The sequence below is a fragment of the Vigna unguiculata genome, chromosome 5 (assembly GCF_004118075.2).
Source record: "Vigna unguiculata cultivar IT97K-499-35 chromosome 5, ASM411807v1, whole genome shotgun sequence".
In the NCBI taxonomy this organism is placed as follows: Eukaryota; Viridiplantae; Streptophyta; class Magnoliopsida; order Fabales; family Fabaceae; genus Vigna; species Vigna unguiculata.
This window is the reverse complement of record NC_040283.1, coordinates 7,492,108-7,515,210: the sequence shown is the minus strand read 5'-3', so window position 1 is coordinate 7,515,210 and position 23,103 is coordinate 7,492,108. Positions and strand designations below refer to the sequence as shown.

At 29.2% G+C, this 23,103-nt stretch overlaps 1 protein-coding gene across 4 annotated transcripts; it reads right to left on the bottom strand.

Moving 5' to 3' along the window:
* Positions 1–3,539: 3,539 nt before the first annotated feature.
* On the bottom strand, positions 3,540–8,183 carry LOC114185438 (AT-hook motif nuclear-localized protein 7-like). 4 transcript variants are annotated; one of them, XM_028073157.1, is made up of 7 exons: positions 8,124–8,183; positions 7,843–7,935; positions 6,633–7,040; positions 6,026–6,081; positions 4,825–4,956; positions 4,433–4,594; positions 3,540–4,215 (listed from the first exon to the last, which is right to left on the bottom strand). In XM_028073157.1, exons 3-7 carry the CDS (start codon positions 6,988–6,990, stop codon positions 3,907–3,909), a joined length of 1,017 nt encoding a protein of 338 aa, XP_027928958.1. In that variant the 5' UTR covers positions 6,991–7,040; positions 7,843–7,935; positions 8,124–8,183; the 3' UTR covers positions 3,540–3,906. The 4 variants fall into 4 exon arrangements, with proteins under 4 accessions (XP_027928958.1, XP_027928959.1, XP_027928957.1 ...); XM_028073158.1 differs by lacking the exon at positions 7,843–7,935 and having other exon boundaries at positions 8,124–8,174; XM_028073156.1 differs by having other exon boundaries at positions 7,843–8,124.
* Between the last annotated feature and the right edge of the window lie 14,920 nt (positions 8,184–23,103).

The window sequence follows — 23,103 nt, the reverse complement described above, 5'->3', positions numbered from 1 at the left end:
TAATTATGTTTTTAGATCTTGAAATTTAGAAAGGTTGTTGTTTGGTCTACTAAATTCAAAAAAAAAAAATTTACTCCTTTAATAAAATGGAAAGAAAAGAGTACGAGTTTCCTTAAATAATAAACTTGAGGGAGTAAAATGATTTTCTTATAACTGTTTTTAAGTCGTTGAAATTTAGTATTTAGGGGCTAAAACTACCTTTTACTAAATTTTGTAGGACTAAAATGAAATATATTTTTTAAAATTATATCTATCCTATATTTCAGAATTAAAAATGTAATTAAACCTATTATTTTTCTCAAATTTAGTTTAATTTTTTTAATTATTACATTTTGTTCTTTTGTTATATATAACAATTTTTTTATTTAAATAATTTGAAGTTTACAATGGACTTAGACGAAAAACAAAATTAAGAAACGGTTTGGATCCCGTGAATGTTGAGAAAAAAATAAGAGCGTATCATAAAATAAAAACCATTATTTTGTTTCGTTGCATCAATTATGTTTATTATATTTTGTAATTCAAATTCAATCATTTTCCTTTAATTTAAATAATTTCACTGTATTTTTTATTTTTCCTTTTTTTATAATTATTAAGATTTCGTAAAGGGAGGTTAAGATTTTGAAGACTGAAAAATTGAGCCCCAAAATTTGAGTTGAAATATAACATTTTTTATCAGTAAAGTCTGATCAAAAGAAAATCAAAAAGATTTAATTAATTTAAATATTTACAGACTTTGAAAGAAAAAGAAAATAGAATTCGATCATTTTAATTATAACAATAAAAGGAACAAAATATTATTTATATAAATGAATATTGAAATATTTTACTGTCTTCATTATTATTTATAGTAATAAATATTATGCACAAACTAGCCAATTATTTTCAACCATTGGATTTTTTTTTTATCCAAGGCCTATATTTCTTTTCCTTCTTCGATGTACATTTCTCGATAGGTGGATGTTGAAACGGTTCTATGAAAATGTGGGCGTAGCGTAGGAGACTAATTTAAAAGAATAATGATATTTTAACATATTTATTTATTTACTATTTTAATTATTATTAGATTATTATATTATATAATTAAAAAAAATTAAAATAATTGAAGTAATGAATTAAAATTGGGTCAGAAAAGATAAGTTAAAAAATTATTATCCAATTTAAAAAAAATAAAAACAAAAATTTTGTTTGAATTAGTTACATTTTTTTTTCTTTATAAAACACCTTCAATTACATTTGAGATGAAAGGACCAATTCTTTCAAGGTTTGGTACAAAAAATTATGAAAAAAGAATTAGAGGTGTACATTGATTATGGTTGAAGAAAAAATGTGAAATTAAATGAAGACATTAATGGTTTTACTCATTTGCTAAAGCACAAATTTCTTCATAGGGAGTGGGTGACAATCAAAGTGTTTGACGTATGTAACATTTATTCTTGTGAAAAAGTAGACTTCACTTTCCACTTTTCTTCTTTTCCTAAAAACCTTGCTTCCATAACTAGGTTAACTTCTAGGGAACACAAAAGCAACCTCTACTCTATCCTATCTTATTTTCACTCATTTTTTATACCTAAAAAGAGATTATCTTTTCAAGACCAAACCAACAATTTCATCACAAATCATCTTTTCTTCAATTCTTTTAAATGCAACATCTCTATTTCAATTCAACCTAACTTTTTGATTTTACTTAACATGGTTATTTCTTTCATAATAGATATAATTTTTTTAATGTTATTTAGCTTCTTTTGAAAAAAGAATTGTTGTACATGTAAGTCTAGTTTGGTTTTTGTGTTTTTTTTAATAATATTTTTCATATAAATAATTAATTTATTTTGACATATCAATCTAAATGAAATATTACAATATTACAGCAACATGACTTTTTAAAAAAAGTATTATTTATATAAATTTGTGTTAAAAATAAAAGGGGAAATGTTAACTTAATATATATCTTTGTTTGTATGAAGGAATGACTTCAACTTTAATAATTCACGATTAGTATTTATCCAAGGGTTTGTTTTATTAAAATATAAAAACAACTCTTTAATTGTTTAAATTTTAGTTTGAAAATGAATGGAGAATGAGACCTACAATGAAGAAATTGAAGAAAAAGTTTAGCTACTAATTTTCAAAAGATACCAACAATGGGAAGAACTTCCATTTAAACACAATTATTTAACATCGTAATAGAAAGTCATTACAAAGTCACTATATGGAGAATGATTTCAGATTAGGTATGTTTAAAATTTGTGGAATGTTACTTTTTTGTTTTGATAATTTGCTTGAATTGTCTTGGTAAAATTTGATTTAAACTACTTTAAATAGTAAACAATCCCTTCACACTAGAGTCATAGGGCTTCTTCCAACATAATTTTAAATAAGTTTAAATATAGCTTTTATCTTAAACATGAATTTATATCCTCATTTCAATCTATTTTGAAGTAATTAAAAATACAAATACAAATTTTAATTATTGATTATTCTCAATTATGTTGAGATAATATACTTAAGGACTAAAACTACATCCAAAATATTGTCTATTTTGAAATCTATAACTTCTATTGATCTTATTCTTTAAAAGACAAAAAAAGTTATTAGGTGTACTAGAAAGAGTTAAGTATGTTTTCGATACCTTAACTTTTAGTAAATTTTGAAATTAGTCTATTTCGAAATTTTAAATCAATTTAGTCGTTTATCTTTCAATATACGTGAATTTAGTCTTTTTAATCAAATTTTGTTAAGTTTATTTGACATTTCAAGCGCGTTTTATAATAGTATTTGACTTAATATTAAAACAAAAATGTGTCAAACAGTATAAATAATTTAAATACAATCTTAAAATGTGTATAAAACATCAAATAAACTTAACAAAATTTAATTAAAAGAACTAAATTCACATATTTCGAAAGATGAATGACTAAATAAGTCTAAAGTTTCGAAATAGACTAATTCCAAAATAAAGTTAAGGGACCAAAAACATACTTAACCCTACTAACCCTACTAAAATTCTTTTGTTAATAAAGATCAATTCGATTTTTAAAATGCAAAATGAGTCAATTTTATCGTAGAAATCAAACCTACTAATGTAAAATAAAGGACAATTTCAAAAGTTCAAATTATGATCCAAAATGTCTAACCGGTACCATTTTCAAAAGACAAATGGGTAATTTTAGCAAATGGTCTACTTAAACGTATCTAATGGGCAAAAACTGAGTTATTTTGTACAGGTGGCAGGATCATAGTGGTGAACTATCTAAAATTCTGAACCAAAGATGCAGACTTGTCATCTTTGTGGAGTCTTTAAAGTTGTATTCATTATTGCCTCAGTTCTTCCATTTATTTCTTTCAACCAACTTCTATTTATAACAATTCTCAGTTTTCCTATTTATTTCTTTTGACAAAGTGTTGTCATAAATACAGTTTGACATCTTCCCATATGAAAATACCAACACTTACCTACATTACTCTACATTTATGCATTCTTTTCCAACTCTGGAAATTTCAAATACAGACATCATTAAACTTATTAAAAGCAAGTGTAGTTATAACATCAAGTGACTAGATAGATTGAACATAAATGTTCCAACAAATTGAGTTGTAAAATAAGCAAAGTGAATTTTGATTACATCCGAATTAGCCTACTCATAATACTGCATAATGCAGCATCTACCTAATCAGCCGAGGAATCAGATACTCTGATAGGCAAAGAAAATTGTAGAAACCTAGCTGCAACTTACACCGCTAGTCAACTATTTCATCCTATGGTCATAAACAACAGATAATAGGTTTTGAAACAAGTGGAAAAACTACACACAGAACAACTTTGGAAACATTAAACAAATAGCTGGGTCATGAATGTTGTCAGCAACACAAGAGAATCTGCAACTGCAGAGGTTGATCATCTACTTAACTATCAGGCAAGGATATGTTAATATCAGTGGCTGATTTCATGGAGTCTGTCATGGAATGCATGTTAACCCAGTTTTCGCGGCGAAAGGCCGAGGGAGGAGATAGGTTTGAGTTAAGGGTTGCTCCTGAGTTGTGCAGTATGTGTCCACCCATGACAATCTCCTTTTCACCACCATTGGTAGAGGGTGGTGGTGGTGCAGAAGACACTGCAATGGCAGGGGTAACAGTAGGTGGTGCATAATCAGACTTTGGCTTCTTTGGCTTCTGATCTTGCTGGTTGCATGGCAAAAAACTTCCCACCACCACCTGATAACATAAAGGTATCCAAGTGATCCTTCATTTGAGCCTTGAGGAATGAAATGTTATGTCTAATGTCTAACTTCTTGATGAAAGTTTTCAACAACACAGAAAATAGGGTATGTTGAAGACTTTTTTGAATTCAACATTAGTCCTTAGCACTCAAACCAACCATACACATGATCACATTCATCATTGAGAATGACATTGAGTGAGGAATGTTCACCTGCACAGGACCTGCTGCTACAAGTAGACCAGCAACTCCACCGCCGACAACGCGACCATCTGGACTTGACAATGAAACACTCATTCCTCCAGCTCTGCTTCTTGTTCCTTGGTTTTCAGTAGGCATGAATGATCCAGACAAGGAAAGTATCTCAAAACGGCCCTACAGAAAAGGAAATAGAAAAGTAAACATACGATTTACAGCACTCTTCATCTTCATGATGAAGCTAGTATTGGAAATCAAATGAAATGATCAACATATACAATATTGCAGTTTGCAAATTGCCATCAAGACATAATTATGCACCAAACAAATTGAAAATTGAGTTACAAAAAGGCAACTTTAAGCTGAAAAAACAAAGCATCTACTATTTAGACGATTCACTGCAGCACCTCATAGGTCAAAGTTCCCCCAGAAGAATCAGGCTGACGTAGTGTAACATTTGAAATTACACCACTAGCTGATAAGATGCATATAGCACGCGGTCCTTGTTGAGAAAAAGATATGACCTTCATTGCTATGTCCTGATACAACAACAGTGCAAAACCAATAACAGTATTCAATTGTCTATTCTGCAGGAAACATTACATTACATTACAGTATACAATGCATGTTAAGGGAATATCAACATACAGGGTTTTCCCTGTTGAACAGAGATAGGAATGCAAAACACTTGAAACTTGTCTCTTTTACTCAGTTTTTGTTTTGAAATTTTATAAATACAGCTAAATTTAAATTGACTTCACATGTAGAAATAGAATCACATACAACTATTGTTTGTTCATCAGGCCAAACTGCAGATCTAGAGCCGAAGTGTAGCAACAAATACATTAGACTTGAGTTAAAATCCTTGACAAAAGAAAAAGGGTTGATCCAATCATGAAAACTAACAACACTGCATGTTTTGCACTTCGGAAAAATGTTTTAAGGCCACAATATAGATCTTCTACTTCGTCCTTGATTGATATTATACACGGAGTTGAACTAATGAACAAAATAAGATAATCCTTCTGAGAAGAAAGCACACTTCATAACAAAGTAATATAAGCATGTAACATTAGTTAATATGCAACAATTATCAGCACAAGCACACAAAATTTGTATATAACTATTTGGAGTATAGTTTTCTCCTTTTATTTACTTTGTATTGCAGTAGATTATTCTATTCAAAAATATAACATTGTTAGTTACAACGAGAGTTAGTCAGTTTTGTAAGTTACTCATAGTTTATCAGTTACTTAGATCTTGGTATATAAGCACATGATGTAATTCTGTTAAAGTTGGGGTGAATTCATTTTACACTATCAACAGAATTTATTTTCTCCCAAACATTGGTATCAGAGAAAAACAAAAACTCAAACCACGTGATCCTTGCATTCCATATAAACAAATAGATCAAGGAAACAAAACATGATTCCTCGAGCCAAAATGTCCTTATTTGCAGGGTGAGTTAATGACAGAAATCTAAAAACGTATATATTCTATTCAGACACTCAAGGTTATGAAATATATGATAGTTTAAGAGAGAAATTTAAAGCAAACTTATATGAAATGGAGATAAAATAAATGTTTTCCCCTCCCTTCAAAGCATACCTCGCCACTATTGACAGTAATGATATGGGGCATAAAGCTTGTACCATCAGAGCCACCTGCAGAAGTAGCAACAATAGATGTTAATCGAAATTAGTTGAAATTTTAAGTAATTAACTAGTTACAAATTTCAAAAATACCAGTCAAATAATATAATATATAAAAAAAACACTTGTTCCAGGATACATACATTATGAATTATGAGGAGACTTCTAAAACCTTAAGAATCGAGCCAAATGCAGCTCATGCGGTTATAGGAACCAACAAAACCTTAATACTGTGGTCAGAGAGCAATTCAACACTCCCTTGCTAACGTAGAAAACACCTTTATATTCACGGAAACAAATTATTTCACCTCTTTCAAAAAAAAAAAAGTCCACAGAACAAAAAGGATGAGTTCTTTCAAGTATTTGCAAATAAAAAGAAAAAAAGACATTTTTAATGTATTCAAGCATGGTAGGTAATGTGTTGCAGACAGCAGAATATTAAGGTTCTGTCTACAAGTTTAATCAGAATCAAACTAGAAGAAGCAAGAAAAGCAATTTCCCTGTCAAACATAGAAAGAAACTACCAAATGTTAAGGCTAAAAACAAGCATCAAATCTCATTACCAAGATAATCCACTCCAACTTTCTTTGGCAGCTTGTAATCCATCCCCCTTGGTCTCCCCCGCTTCCCAGATGAAAAGTTATTAGAAAATGGTGCTGAAGATGAGATTGGCATTGGTGACAATGCCATATTCACCAACCCATCTGGTCCATATTTTCTTGGTCTGCCCCTTTTCTTCTTAACTGATGTTCCATCCAATGAAACACTCATTGGTGACACACCAATAGCTGCAGATGGTGCTTCAGGCAAAGCAGGACCACCCTGACTTGGAGCTTCACTCCTTGGTGCCATATGATAGGCTGATGGAGCTTCTGCTCCTATCACTGTAACCCCAGAACTCATCCCTTCTCTTCCTTCCATGCATATATCAAACACTTCCCTTTCCTTAGTCCCCTCAATCAAACCAGCATCTGCATGTCAGAAATCAAAAATGGCCCATTAGAGAGAACATGCAATTGCAAAAACTGGAGTGTTTTTAGCAAAATCAGAAGTTTGAACCTTCTTGAACATGCTAGGAAGCCAAAGTGAAAACCCATCAAAGGATTCCAACAAACTAGGTAAAAGGAAAACAAAAGACACAGACTTTGGTTTCTTTAGAAGTTGTTCGGATGAATTAGCAGATCCATTCAGAACTTGAGCCATGAATTCACAGTACACTAGGTTTGAGTAGAAGAACATCATATGAAAAAATATGCAGTCATTTCCTTACAAAGTTTTCTTTTCCTTTTCTGTTTCCATGTAGGAAAAATGGGTACTTGCTCAGTTATCAATTATTCAACTTTCAAGTACTGAAACCAGAATTTCGATTTGTAACATAAAGGACGATGAAATAGCCATTAAAAGAAATGGAAAAGAAAAAAACAGTGACTATTTTGCTATGTTATTACAAATTTGAAACGAATACGGGTAAGATAATTATGAAAACATGCTTGAAAATAACAAACTCAAACTAAAACATCATGTAAATTTTGGTTAAAAAAACAATCATTTACTTCTAATATTTGTTAGCTCCCTCAGAACAAAACAAAACAAAACCATCCAAATATACTAAAAAGACCTTTATAAAACATATGAAAAGCACCCTTTTGCATAAACCTGCTTCGTACCCAGCATTTACCTAAACTTTTTAAAGACAGAAAGCTGAAACTGAAGAAAAAAATTAGTTCACAAAAGCGAAAATTTAAAATAATTATAAAAAAAAAAATTACATACCAACATAAAACTGAATACTGTCCAGAATGCAAAGATCATGCCCAGTCACAAAGATTCTACACACTTCAGCAAGACTCTTCTGAAGCTGTAATACTGTATTAAGATTTTTTTTTTTTCAGCTCCTTCCAGAACTTAACTTGCTCACTCAACCCAGAAAGTGAAAATTAAAAGAAAAATGAAAAAATGAAACACAGAAAAAGAAAAAAGAGCAGAGAAAATGTGAAAAACCGTTTGCTCCGAAAATTTAAAACAACTTGAAAATTTCAAGAGTTGGAAAAAACCTGTTGGCTGGATGGGTTTTCCAAAGCTGCTTCAATTGAAAGTTGAAAATTTTTTAATGAAAAATATGGTAAAGCTCCAAATAAATACTGCAATTAAAATAATAATAATAACAACAACAATTATTATATATTTAAGATAATAAAGTTTAAAATATATAATATTTAATGATTTTAGTATATTTCTATCGTAATTTTCAATAATATCCATATTTATTAATTTTAAACGAAAATTTTGAAAGACTAAAAAACCGTATTAAGCTTCCTTAAAACCGTAGTTATAAAAAATAAAAATAAATGTATAAATAAATAAATAATCATCATCATCATCGAGAAAAAAATAAATCAATGGCAATAAAGTAGGTAAACATGTAAAATCTTACTTTGAAGAATTGCCATACCCCCATGAAAACATGTGAATCAAATTATTTAACTAGAAATTATTATATATTTAAAATAACTGTTCTATTTTTTATTTTAATAAACTAAAATTATTTTCTAAATCAGGTTACCGGCCACAGGAAGGTTGGCCATCCAACACTGACTTGCAGCCTTGTTTTTTTATTAACATATAATTCTAATTTTAAAAAAATCATAATTTTAGTCTAATCTCTAATTTCTAATGTTTACTTTTATTTAAACTATTAAAGTATTTTTTTATCTAATCTTATCGTGTATACTAGGCTTGTATTTGAACTAAAATAAAATATAACGTATATAAAATTGATTACTAAAATAAAATTTTATATTTTCAATATATATAGATCAAAGTTAAGAAAATAAAAAAATTGAGGAAAACTTTGGAAAGATAAAGTTTGTAATTTTATATTTCTTAAATATAAGTATTAAATTCAGTTGCGTGTTTGATGGTGCATGAGGATTGAATTTACAGCATTAAAATTATAATTTTTTTAGTTTTAAAACGTATGTCGTAAGTTTTCTGAAATTAATTAATGTAATTTGCAGCGATGTTTTTCTTAAAGTATTGGAAATTGAAACAAGCCATTTTTAAGGGTTAGAGATAAATCGTGTCTAATTTGAAATTTAAAGTGATAATTTTTGTGTATTTGTTATTTATTCTAATGCAATAAATATCATCTTCATAACTATTCTTAATTTTTTTATTTAATTTGAAATTTAACGTATTATCATTAGTATTTAATTAGTAATAATTTGAAATTAAGATAAAAATAAATTAAAAATGCATATCACAGGTATACTCTCCAATTTTGTAGAGTATGACATTCTAACATGTATAGTTTATAGGTTATCACAATCATGTAATATAACTATCATAAATTTATGAATTATATTATAATATAATAATTATGTATTGTAATTTCATAAATAATAAATATAAATACTATATTTTTCACATTCCTAAAGACTCAAATATTATAAATGCAAGTCAGTCGTGATATTCAAAGTTATGATAAACTTTTCCATAATATTGATATATAGAAAATTTGTTGTGTTTTTTCATACACCACCACCTATAAATATATATATTCTCATGTATAAAAATATTATCATAGCTTATAAGTGTAATAGTAACATAAAAGAAAATTATGAGTTAATAATTCAGTGAAGATATAATGTAATTAATATGTGACTAACCATAACAAATAATGTTATAGAAATAATCTTAATTCGTAATGTTTTTAACACTTTTTTATATAAGTATTTATGATTTTTAACTTAATTTTTGTGTACCATTAGTTGAATTTTCACTATGTTATGTGATTAGTCTATCTATTTGACTTAATATATTATTAAAGTATTTATATTTTTTAAAAACATTTAAGTTAACATTTTAATAGTATTTTTATTAACTATTTGCAAAACATTACATCAATACCACTTATATTCACTGGTACTGAATTTTTTTCTTTTTGTCGTTCATCGATTATTTTCGTAATTGTACTGGTCAACCAATCATTGGCCAATTGAGATCGTGTGAGCGAATAATTTTCAAGTTCAAGTTGTTATGCGCGACATAGATATTGTTATGATGTGACAATCACTTTGCAGATTATGAAGATATATGCATTGTCGATTGACTACCGGTCAGTTTTCCCTTGCACTGTTGGCAGTTGGACGACCTCAGGATTTCACCTGAGTGCCCCCTAATGCGATTAAGGCACAACTCCGTCCGACAAGCCTGATTGAACGACATTCGAATAAATAAACAACTTTATAATTATTGTAAATAGGTTAGTAATTAAGTTAAAAAAGTAATTTGATTGTTAGACATATTCTAATCATAGATCCATGTAAAAAACTAATTATATCTCACTTCACTTCAATAAATCCAATAACAATTTTAAATTTTATATATTTATATTCATATATACTAGCATCTATTTAATTTCACCATATAAAAGTTATCTCAGCAATCATTTGAGCAAAATTCAACAATAATAAAGAAAATTGTATTTTTGGAAAAATGTAGTTTGAGAGAGGTTTTTAGTTCAAATAAGAAATATTTCATTTGAGAGAGAAAAGGCCAGATAAGAAAGATTTGTCTCACATTTATTGTTTGAATAAGAAATGTTTAACATGAAAAATATTTTCTTAAGTGAAAATCTCTTAAAGGAAACATATCTGTCTTGCTTTCATTTCATTTAAATACTAAAAAAATAAAACTATAGAATTCTCAATATAAATTTTAATTTAAAAGAAAAATCAAAATCAAACCATCTCAATCCATCTATTTCTAATATAAACAAGATTAAACATTAATTTTTCAAGTTTTACTCTTAAGACAACAAAATACAACCAATCTCAATGTGCAATTGTTAAATATTAATTCTATACAAAGTAGTATTATAATTCTCCGTAATGTGATCGACTTGACCATAAATCAACTAATCATAATTTACCCAATTTCAAATTAGGATCAGCTCCATACTAGACACAAAATCAATTAAAAATGAAATAAAAATATTAATTTTCCTAACAAGTTCACTCGAGTGGCGATGATAATCACGAAACTCGTATAAACGCTTTAGTATTCTCTAATCATATAGATAGGAACTCAGGTAACGAGAAACTGAAAAAAAAAAAAAGTTTAGTAGCATATTTACATTTATCTTACTTAATAAGAAGTATATATAAATAGATATCATATTATTTATATCACCTTATATTAAGAACACAAGTAAATGAAAATAGGGTAAGAGATGATATTTGATGATAAAGAAAATGAGATAAAATACGAAATAGGTGGTTGTAACACGTGTAATTGATTTTTTTTCCATTTTGATTTATTTAAAAACAAATTGTTTGACACGTAACATGAAATATGGTAATGTTAGGTAAGAGTGAATATTTATGGTGTAAAGAAAAGATGCATGATGAATAAAGAAAAGGAAAACAAAAAGAAGACTTTATCTTTATTGCATATTAGTTTTGAAATGTGAAAGGATAGAGTGGCACGTGACAGTGTACATTTGTGATTGTAGCAGGTGGCTCCCTCCTTCCCTTGGGAAAGACCCAAACACTTGCCTTACCCGTGAAACTTTCTCAAACCTCACTTTTTTTTTTTTGGGAAAGACAACTGAAGAAAATGCTCATTTTACGTGCCACTTCATCAGCAGATTTAATATGTTATTTATTTCGCACTGCTAATATTATTAAATTTTGGAATCAATTTTTAATTTAGCATGGTATCATTAATATATAATGTGTATCATATGACCTGTTACCATCCCGGTCAGCCTTTGAGTTAGGTGGTTCAAAGATAAGTGATCGAAAGTTGTCTATTTCGGACGGATAATCTAGTGAATTGTTAATGTGATAATTTATCCAGAATGATTTTAGAGAGTTTACAACCGAACGGCTCGAGGATAAGAGGTCAAAGGCCGCCCGCTACGATCGGTCGGTCATAGATAATTGAAAATCACATTTAGACTCTTCTTATGTAAGTATCAACGAATATAGGTCATGATTTGCCATTCCCGTCCAACTATGCGGGGCAACAACATGGCCAATCAGTCAGCCGGATAGACCAAAAGGTAAAACCTAAAGATTAAAGTAAAACAAGTTAGTAATCAAGTTTAAAAAGCGATTGGACCATGATCCATGATTAAGAAAACCATAATCACATATCCATATAAAAAAGTATAAATAGAAGCTCAAAGTAAGTTAGTAGAGACGTTTACTTCACATTTATTACAACATTAATTGTTTTTACTCAAACGGATTTGAACTTATTTAAGCATAGAAGTTTTATCGATAACCGAACTAAAGAAGGAGACCGAATAGGGAGAAACAACAACGAGGAGAGCATAAAAACAAACAACAAACTGAATATTTTAGATAGATGCTAAATTCCTATATCCAAAATATATAACTATCTGTTTTAAGTTTTTCTTTTAAAAAAATCCAATTTTGAGTATAAAAAAAGTGAGAAGGAGACGATGAAAGAAAAACTCTTAATAAATAGGTTTTAAATTTAATTTAATTTTATAAAGTAATTTAAGAGTTTATATCTTGTTATAAATCCGTTTTAACTTTAGTCATTATAAGATCTTTTATATATTTCATTCGTATCGAAACATATATAAGTTAAATATGAAATTAAATATTAATAAATGATATAATATATTTAATGTATAATTTTTAATAATATTTTTTGAGAGATCTTAAAAATATGTTTTGACTTTTTTATAAAAAAGTAAGTTACTTAAGTTTATAAAAAATATTTAATATATATATATATATATATATATATATATATATATATATATATATATATATATATATATATATATATATATATATTATTCAACCTTTCTCAAACATAGGTCAAATAATTACACATAATTGATATCCAATCTAGATAGTATATTTCAAACTTATCAACTAATCTATTCTATCTTTACACTTTACATTAGTTATTCAATACATGTAGAATTTTAAGAGCATGAACATTTTAAAATATTAAGGTTTAATTATTATTATGGTTTTAATATTTATTGTTTATATTCATTTTGGTTTCAATATATGTATTTGGTCAAATCAGATTTCATGTTAAATTGATTTAATTTGGTTTTCTTTTGCCAGATTTATATAAATAACGTTAAATTTATTACGAAACAAAGACATGGCCGTGGGTTTGAAAATTTTTCTTATTTTTTCTATATCTCAAATCAACAAATATACAATTAATATATAAGGATTGTCAATCCTAAACTTACTCGTGAATTACGAAGGATAATCACAACTTTCCGAAATTAATTTATTTAAAATGTGTGGAGTGTGTAGTTTTCCTTGGACTTTAAATTATATATAAGTACGTCCAAACTCTATAATAACTTTAGGAAAAATTCATTAAAACATGTAATAAAGAATCACATTGCAACATAATGAACAAGGCATAATTTAACATTTAAGGAAACTCTAATATAAGAATATGGAAAATGAGTATCAAACTCTTAAAACATCAAATACTCTAAAAAAATTCTCGGTTCATTCAATGTAAGTGTAATATTTACAAAAGATTAGAAGTGTATCCACAAAATTGAAAAAATAAGAAAAAAAATTGTTAAAATTTACAATCGTCTTAATAAAAGGTAATGGTGAAGAAGAGTTAAGAAGTTGCAATATTCTTCATCATAGATAATCATGATGATAGTTTAGTTAGTGTACATATTGGGAAAAGGTTCATGTGGAGCCACCAAGAGGACTAAAAGGTTGAAGATATTCCAGTCCAGTAATCGTGGTACATGCCAATGCGCAATCCAAATATATTCCATCTTAGAGCCTGAAGGGCCGAAGATACTCCAGCTCGATAATCTTGATATGCACTAATCTGAATATACTCCATTCAAATCTTGTGATACACAGGCTTATCAGGGCAGGTAAATAATTTGAGGACAAGAAAGGAGGTCATGATAGCAAACTAAGAAATGAATCTCGATGTCCTTAGCACAAGGGCAGAGGATACCTCGACAAAGTAAGTTGTCATATGTACTAAGCATGTGCAGAAAGGAACATTAGCGGTAAGATAGGAATTAGACTAATTAAGCACGACTAATGAGACATAATACAGATTAAGCACTGTAAGTCCCAGGCCCATAAGGTTTGGCCCATTAAAGTAGTATAATAAGCACCCTGTTCACGAGGTAAAACATCATGTTATTTTTTACTATTGTAGTCATTTATTACTTTGACACTGACTTGAGCGTCAGAGTGACTTTGCAGGCCCCCCGCGAGTAGAATCCTTCATCGGAAGAAGACACTCAAGTACCTGGGAGAAGACACTCAGGCACCTGGGAGAAGACACTCAGGCTCCTAGACTTAGAACAGAAGTAAAGAGGGTGGACGTGTGCATTACTAGGTTCATTGGTCCCTATATAACTTTGTGTTTACGAGTACATTGATATTCGGTAGGAACAATTAGGTGTATTAAGTATCTATAACTTCCAAATAAATTAAAGTTAGTTAATAATACTTAATTACTTTAATTTAGAAAATGCTTGAAATAACTTAAACACATACATACTCTTACATTAAAAAAAAGAATTAGTGACAACTATTTAGTTTTCTATCGAACCTTTAGAAAATATTTTATTTCTATGTCGCTGTAGTATCTTCCTTCACATTCTAAACCTTAGTTTTCTCAAACAAAATATTAAAAAGATTTCTTAAATCGTGAAAAAATATAGAATATTTAACAAAATTAGAAAATAGGAAGTTAATGCATGAAAAGTTGATGTTAGATTTTTCAAATAAGGATATTAAGAAGAATTGATAATAACATATTCAATTAGTGTTTTACCCATACAATGCACGTTTTTTTAAAAATAAAATATATTTATTATGTAAATTTAAGTTCATAAAAATATCATTAAAAATCAATATAAATGTTTTGGTTATAAAATCAAATAATAATATCTTATATTTTTTTCGAAAATATATTTAAATTATTTATAAAAAAAACTTAATATTTGAGATCTACACCTATATATATATATATATATATATATATATATATATATATATATATATATATATATATTGTTAGTTTATATTAGGATGGCAAAGCGAACCAGCTTGGCCCGTTTTGGCCCGCCCGGCCCGCAAAATGCGGGCGGGGTTGGTCTATCATGCAGTTTAATTTTGGATTCACTTTTCTGGCTCGTCCTGCCTCGCGAGTTGGTCCACGGGTCCACGGGCTAGCTCGCATTTGTGATGAACAATTTTTTTTTGTTGAGCAAAATACTTTTTATTTTCATAATAATTGATATTCATTTCTATGGAAATAATTCCAATTAGTTTACCTAATCAAATACCAGAAAAATAACAACGAAGTTTATAACTAAAGTACAATAACAACATGCCACCTTACAAGACATGTACCTAAAAATGCTTCATATTCAAAAACTAAAATCATTATCTTATATACAATGATTATACATAAACATAAACATAATAATAATAATAATAATAATAATAAAAATAAAAGGAGCTTAAAGAAACAATATGATGAATGATGTGAGAACTAAAAAAAATAAGAACATATAATTTTGTAAGTAGGCCAGCCCGCCCAACCTGCCTTTAGCCTGCGCAGGCTGCGGGCCTATGCGAGACGGGCTATTGCGGGCCAGCGAGTTCAACATCCTAATCCGTCCCGCATTTTTTTTTGTGTGGGTCTACGGGCCAATCCGCCCGGTCCCTCCTGAATTGCCATCCTTAGTTTATATCTATAATGCATAATTGAATAAATAGATTCTGAAAACAAGTGATACAAAAGGTTCAATAAATAATAAATCTCACTAAATTTTATATGATTTTGATATTATCTTAAGGTATAAACTTTGAATATAACTCAATCTTATAAAAGCAACTTATATTAAATGAAACTTGCATTTATATAAGTTCACTTTATCTCTGATAAATATGAAATGTCAAACAATTTATAATTCAAAATTAATAAATTAAGCATAAAATTAGACATTAACGTATAATTTGATAGAGAATGATATAATAAATCTAACAAATAACAAATCTTGTTAAATTTCATATGATTTTGATATCATTTTAACATTTTAAAGAGTAAATTTTAAATTTTAAAATCAACTTGAAAATAAAATATTTATTTATATATCAATAAATATGATATGTCTAATCATTTATAATTCAAAAGCTCAAAGAATAAATTTGTAAATTTTTATTTACATACATCATATATCTTATTTAAATCGGGTCTTAATACCAAGTTCATAATTAAGATGGTATGGTTGAATTATGAATTTTGGAAGCACTTATCTTTATAATGGAGTGCGGAATGGTTGTGCTTGGGATTAATTTCAAAGGCTAATGATTTAAGATAAGATGTAGCAATAAAAAATTGAAGGTTTTGAAGGGTTGAAAATGAAGAAAGTTTGAAGAGAGGTAGGTAGATTGTGGAAAGATCCAAGAAAGAACGACGAAGGTTTAGTGTGGCAGTGACAGGTGTCGGACACCCATGAGTGATGAGAAGCAGAGAAGCAGTTACCTCTGTCTTAGGTTTGTTTGGCATTTAGTGAACAGTGAGCTACAACCCTAACCCTACACCTCTCCTCTCAGCTTCCCTTCTTTCTTCTGCACATGCTCTGCTCCGTCAAAACCCAACATCATTATTGGACCCACACCCACACAATTTCAAATTCACACGTAAACTAATAATACGTATTACTAAAATTTCTTATTTAAAATTTTACTTCTGCTTTCACTAATTATATCCTTATTATTAAAATTTAGATGCTCTGTCATTACGGGCCAATGAGAGCCAATCAAAGTAATACGTGTTACAATGTTTTATGTCGTATAGGATAAATTAGAGGGTAGTGATGGTACCTATATAATAAACTTCATCATAATTCTAGTTTTATATTAATGAAATATTTTATTTGATTTTTATTATATTTTTGTAATAAAGTGGTATAAGATTTGAGTTAAATTCTTAGAGAATATGAGTATATCTAGAATTGGAAGGTACGAGAAAATGATTTATATATTGTATAATTCTTTATATAATGCTTTTTTATTAAATAACGATCATGATTTTTCATCAAATTTGAAATTTTTATTAGGGGTGTCAAACCAGATCGAACTTAATGGTCGACTCGCTAATCTCATATAAAAAATGTGGGTCGAGTTGGGTCATGTGTTTCGACCCATCAATTCGAAAGAGTTTGACTCGCCTGACTCGTCAACCCGCTGAGTTGTATCATGGGTCAATTCACAACCTGTCTTAATCACCTACCCAGAGCAACACAGAGGCTAGGGATGTCAACGAGGCGGGTAGGGTACAAGTAGTAGCTCCCCCGTACCCTACCCGCTAAATAAATATTTGCCTCGTATCCGTACTCATATTCGTCGAGTATCCGTTATGCAGTACCTGCATAATTTTTTAATATCCACGGATACCCGCAAATATTTACAAAAAAATAAAAATAAATATTTAACAACATATTTTAATCGTAAATTCAAATAAAATACAATACATAACATTCATAAATTTTAAACAAAGTCGAAATAATCCATTTAAATAGTGTTGGATGTAAGACCCACTTTCTTTTCTGCCCTTAATGTTTAAGGGTCTAGCCTTAACTGTTGGGCCTAAGGCCAGCCCAAGGCCAGCCCCCAAGTTCTCCAGAAACCCCAGTTGTCCTTTCACTTCCCATTCTGCCTCCCAACTCTAAAACAACTCACTTCCACTCTCTCTTTTATCTGACAGAGAGCTCTGCTAGGGTTTGATCAAGACTCTTCTCCGAGCTAGCTAAGTTCCATTTAATCCAAGTAAGTTGATCCTCAACTAGTAGTTTCTCTTCCCTAGCTTTGTTGTTGTGGTTCCGATTAGGGTCATCTCAGTAATCTCATTTTTATTCTAGTGTCGGTGTTTTTAGCTCACAAATATGTTCCTAGAGTTGTAGTGCTCATTTGTTGGGCGCTTATCGTTGTCCAGTACCATCTATCCAAGTAAGGGAAGTTAGGGTTTTGCGTTTCTATGCTGTTTTAACTGCTATTAGAATGTTTGGTACTCTTGAACGCTTGTGTGGTGCTGTCGATGGTATGGAAGATGTATGGTATGCTCTGGTCGTGACGACATGCGTGAGAGCATGTGAGTTCTGCTGAACTCGCCCAGACGAGTTAGGTGGTCACCCAAAACAAAAGCTCTCGCTTAAGCGAGGAGCTCTCGCCTGAGCGAGAACAACAATAGTTCACCCCCTCTCTGTTTCGAGGGCTCGCCTAAGCGAAGGCTACTAGCCTGAGCGAGAGTAGTCTCGCATGAGCGAGATGGGCTAGCTTGAACGAGACCTCGACGTACCCTCTATTTGCAGTCTCGCCCAAGCGAGAGCTGGTAGCTTGAGCGAGAGGTTCCTCTCGCCTGAGTGAGAACTCTTTAGCCTAAGCGAGATTGACAGAGTTGATTGTTTATGTGTGTGTTTCACATGATTGGATGATTTTTGCTTTAAACAGTTCAAGTATGATGCCATGTATGCTCTATATGATATATTGGGATTTGAATTGATGGGAGTGAATGAATTCATGAAACATGATGGGGTTGTTGGTTGGATTTGGTATAAGTTTGTTATGCATGATAAATCTATGGTTGGTTGGTGAGACATGGATATGGTATGAGTTGGATGTAATTCCATGAACCTCTTGGTGAGATCTCATGGTGGTGTCGTATGTGATGAACGTAATTCCACGAACCTCTTGGTGAGATCTCATAGTGGTACCTTATGTGATGGACGTAATTCCATGAATCTCTTAGTAAGGTTTCGTGGTGGTGCTGTAATGTATATAATTAGGTAAGGATTCATGTATCCTGAAACTCTAAAGGGTTAGTTAATCTCACGTAGAGCGGACTAACTCAAGTGGTGAAAGTAGCAGGATGCCCTAATCTTTGGCAGGATAATGGCCTTAGATGTTTGAAGGTTAACCTTGTGCGTGGTAGGGTGAAACCCATTAGCAATGGCTCTATAGAGCAGTAGAGGTCACCATAAGTGCAAGCATCCAGTGAATATGACCGATTATATGTATCCGGATAATTGAGTCTTAGTGTCTTCCTTGTTTGTTATCACATGATTGTTTACCTAGCTTGTTGCATGTTTATGATATGTTTTAAGTATTTGTGTTCCATAACATGTTAAAATGATTTATACTCTAGCTTACCCTTTTTGTTTGCTTGTGTGTTTTGGGTGTGGTTTCCTTTTTACAATGATCATCAATTTATTGATGTGAGCAGATGTGAAAATCCCTAGTGGTCAATAGGGTGATGAAAACTCTGCAGTATAGCCAGGCTATAGTTGGATCTCATTCCTTCAAGTACTCTCTGTAGGCATTGTTGCTTATGTATCTTAATCAACCGTCAAACTATTACATTCTATTTTGTTAATGACATCGTGGTATGCCTTAGTTTTCTCTTCGAGTATATTTTGGATAACTGTAATGGGTGATACTTATACTCCATGCATTGCTCTTTATATTATATTCTATGTGACGTTTCATTTATAGGATTTATTCTCTATTAAATGGGACATTACATTGGATGACAATTTACAAAGAAATATTTCTTTTAAAACTAATTGATAAAAAATAACTCATTCAAAATCAATATCTTAATATTTTAATCTAAATTAGAGTATAACGGGTACGGGTATCCACGGATACGGATATTATGATATTTGTACCTGCCTCGTTAACATGCAGGTGTTAAAAATACTCGTATCCATTACCCGAAGATATCCATTTACAATATTCATTTCCTACCTGTTGCGAGTTTTATCCGTGGATACCCGCGGGTACAAATTTTTTTTTGACATCTCTAACAGAGACTGAAACAAAGAATCTTGCCTTTCTCCCACTTTCATTAAGTTGCTTTTAGGTTTTTAGGGTTTTTAGTAATACAAAATTAAGTATGGCTTGGCCAAGACCAGTTTACTCTTTGCACACCCCATGTTTACTCTTTACAATAAGATAAATGGTAAAAAAAAGGTAGGCAGCCCGCCAGCCTGCCCATTAGCGGGATGAGTTCAAGTTCTTAACCTGTTTTTAGGTGTTAGACTGGTCTGATCCGATCAAATTTTGGCGGGCCAGAAATAGGTTGGACTGATCTGTTTTTGACAATTATGATTTTTACAAACAACAAAATATTGTAAAAAAAATGATTTTTTGATAAAGTTTTGTTTAACAAACTTTCACAAACAACAATTTTTAGCAAAAAAAACATTAAAACTTTATTACTTTATTTTTGTAATTTTCATAAAAAAAGTAAAAAGGTTACTCTATTTAATAACTTTGTTAATTTTGTTAACAAAATATTTGTCAAAAAATCATTTTCAAGTATAAAAAATAGTAATGTTCTTCATTAATGTGTTTTTTCTCAACAATTAAGGCGGGTTTCCTTTTTTTAAGTTTAAATAGTCTTAAATTTCAGTTGAATTTAACTTACCAAAATACAAATTTTTAAGTTTAATTAAAAATTAGACTGTTCAAACTTAAAATTGACATTAATAATAAGGATTGTACATTTAGTGTTAACATATATTTTTCGTTTTCATTTGCGAGATTAGTCTTTCAATTTAATAAAATAAAAATATTGTAACAAAACCAACGAATTAAACATAGAAAATAATATTATTCAATAAAATTTATAACTTATATGAATTTAGTTCAACCAAATATTGTTAACAATTTTAATTCTACCAAATTATTTTCCAATCTTTTCAACTCAATTTAATCTCCCACATAAAGTCATATATATATGAGAAAAAAAGTTAATAATTGGAAAATTGACATATTTTACTCTTTTGATAGAAAATACACGGTATTTTCTTTTAGTGAACTACGATAAATAATTTCAAACAATTTGTTCAGTATTATAATTTTCATGTTCTTTGAAAATGAGTTTTTCATTGTTGTATTTTCTTTTTACATTGAAATAACATACAACTGTTATTTTGATATTATTTACAAATAAATGGGTAAAGTGCAATGCTTTTATTTCTCCAATTTACTCTAATTTAGGTTAAAATTTTACATCTCACATAGTAAAATAAATTCATTTTTTCATAATTATAATAAAAATATAAATTATAATATATAAGTGTTTATAAATATATAAATTATCTTTCATACTTATATTTGATCATTTAAATTTGTATATAAGTTATTTTAAATTAAAATAAAATAGTTAAAGCTAAATACACAAAAGTAAAGATGCAAAAATAATTTGAAAAAATCGAAAAGGTGTTCTTATTTACAAATTGAAAATTGGAGACAATAATGATAACAATATACATCTTTTGAATGGTGACGATGTTCCAAAGTGAAACAGTGAAACCAAACAAACACATGAGCCGACAATTCCGAAGATTAGAAAACACTTTATACGACACCGAATCCAAAGCTATGATCATGTCAATAACGCAATTATATTGGCTCAACCATTCATATTAAAATATTTTTAATCTCATTATGCAGCGTATATTCTTATAATATACTTCCTCGCAAATGAAAATATATAATTATAATGCATTTTTATTATATATTTAATAATTTGACAATGATTGTTTTAAATTTACATTTTATAAACTTTTTAATTAATTAACTAATTAATAATATTTTTTTTTCACATTATATTCAATCTTTTCTTATTCGATCTCATAATTCAAATGAAGAAAAACTTGATTTATAAATAATATAATTTTCATCCACCAAAAAAGTCAATCACGGATAACATATAATTTCAGACATTTAAGATCAAACTAATGTATATCTCAACAAATCTAAGAAAACAAACTTTGAAAAAGAAAAAAGTTTATTTTCTTGTCCAAGCACAATCCTTATCATAGTGTTTTTCAATTTGTCAACAATCTTTATGGAATAAAAACAAACACCCAATTCAAATCAGAAGACCGAAATGTTATACATGTAATGAGTTTTGATGAAGAGGTCAAGAAGGAAGAAGATGAGATTCTCTTCACTTGGACTTTACCGGAGTTTAGAAATAAAAAGTCTTAATTCCACTTTTATTCCTTAAATTTAAAATAATTATTCAATATTTTTCTTCAATTTATTTTTAATTCAATGTGATTTTCATTTTTTTTTAAAAGACATAATTTAGTCCCTCCTTGCGTTATTAACTTTTACCTTGCATGACAATAAAATTCTAATTTGAATCATTTTGTAAGACTAAATATATTTTTTTTAAAAGAGAAAACAATAAAATTCATATTATATTCTTTTTTTTCAAAATAAACCTATTTCTTTTATAAAATTCCTCAAATAAATACAACTTCACTTTATTTCTCTCATCTATACACTTATTTACTATTTCCCTCGAGTCAGAATTTCAATTCAGTATTTAAAAAGCCGAATTTTAATATAATTGCTTTTCATTTTTTTCAAATGAAAGGAGGAGAATTCAGTATCACGATTGACAATTCCAAATTCTCAAATGATAAAGAATTTATTTAGATAATGAAAAAAAAATAATATAGAAAAAGTAGAATAAACTAAAATAGAAGACGTCTATATAACTTATCCTATAAAAAGATGGTCAAACATGGTTGGTATTGTTTTGATACCATTTATTGTTTTGATTTTAGACCCAGAAACAACAAATTGGGGACTGACTTCTTTAAATCACCGAAAGCTGTCCCTATCATAAATTAATTGAAAACAAAGAATACATTTCTAAATTGATTTAAATATTAAAAGTATATGTTGATATTTCCTATAACTTTTAGTAACAAAATTAGAAGGCTCAGATAGGTACTGAACAAAATAAACACATTTCTTCCCATAAAAATATTTTTTTATTTATTTTAAAAATGTAGTACATACAAGAATTTTATGTGACAAAAAAAGAGCCCATTTATTTTTAAATAAAAATCAGAGAATTAATTTCATGGACAAAGCTGAAACCCATTGCAGTAACATTCTAATGTTGAACAAGTTTCAACGAAAACACACTTGTGCTGAG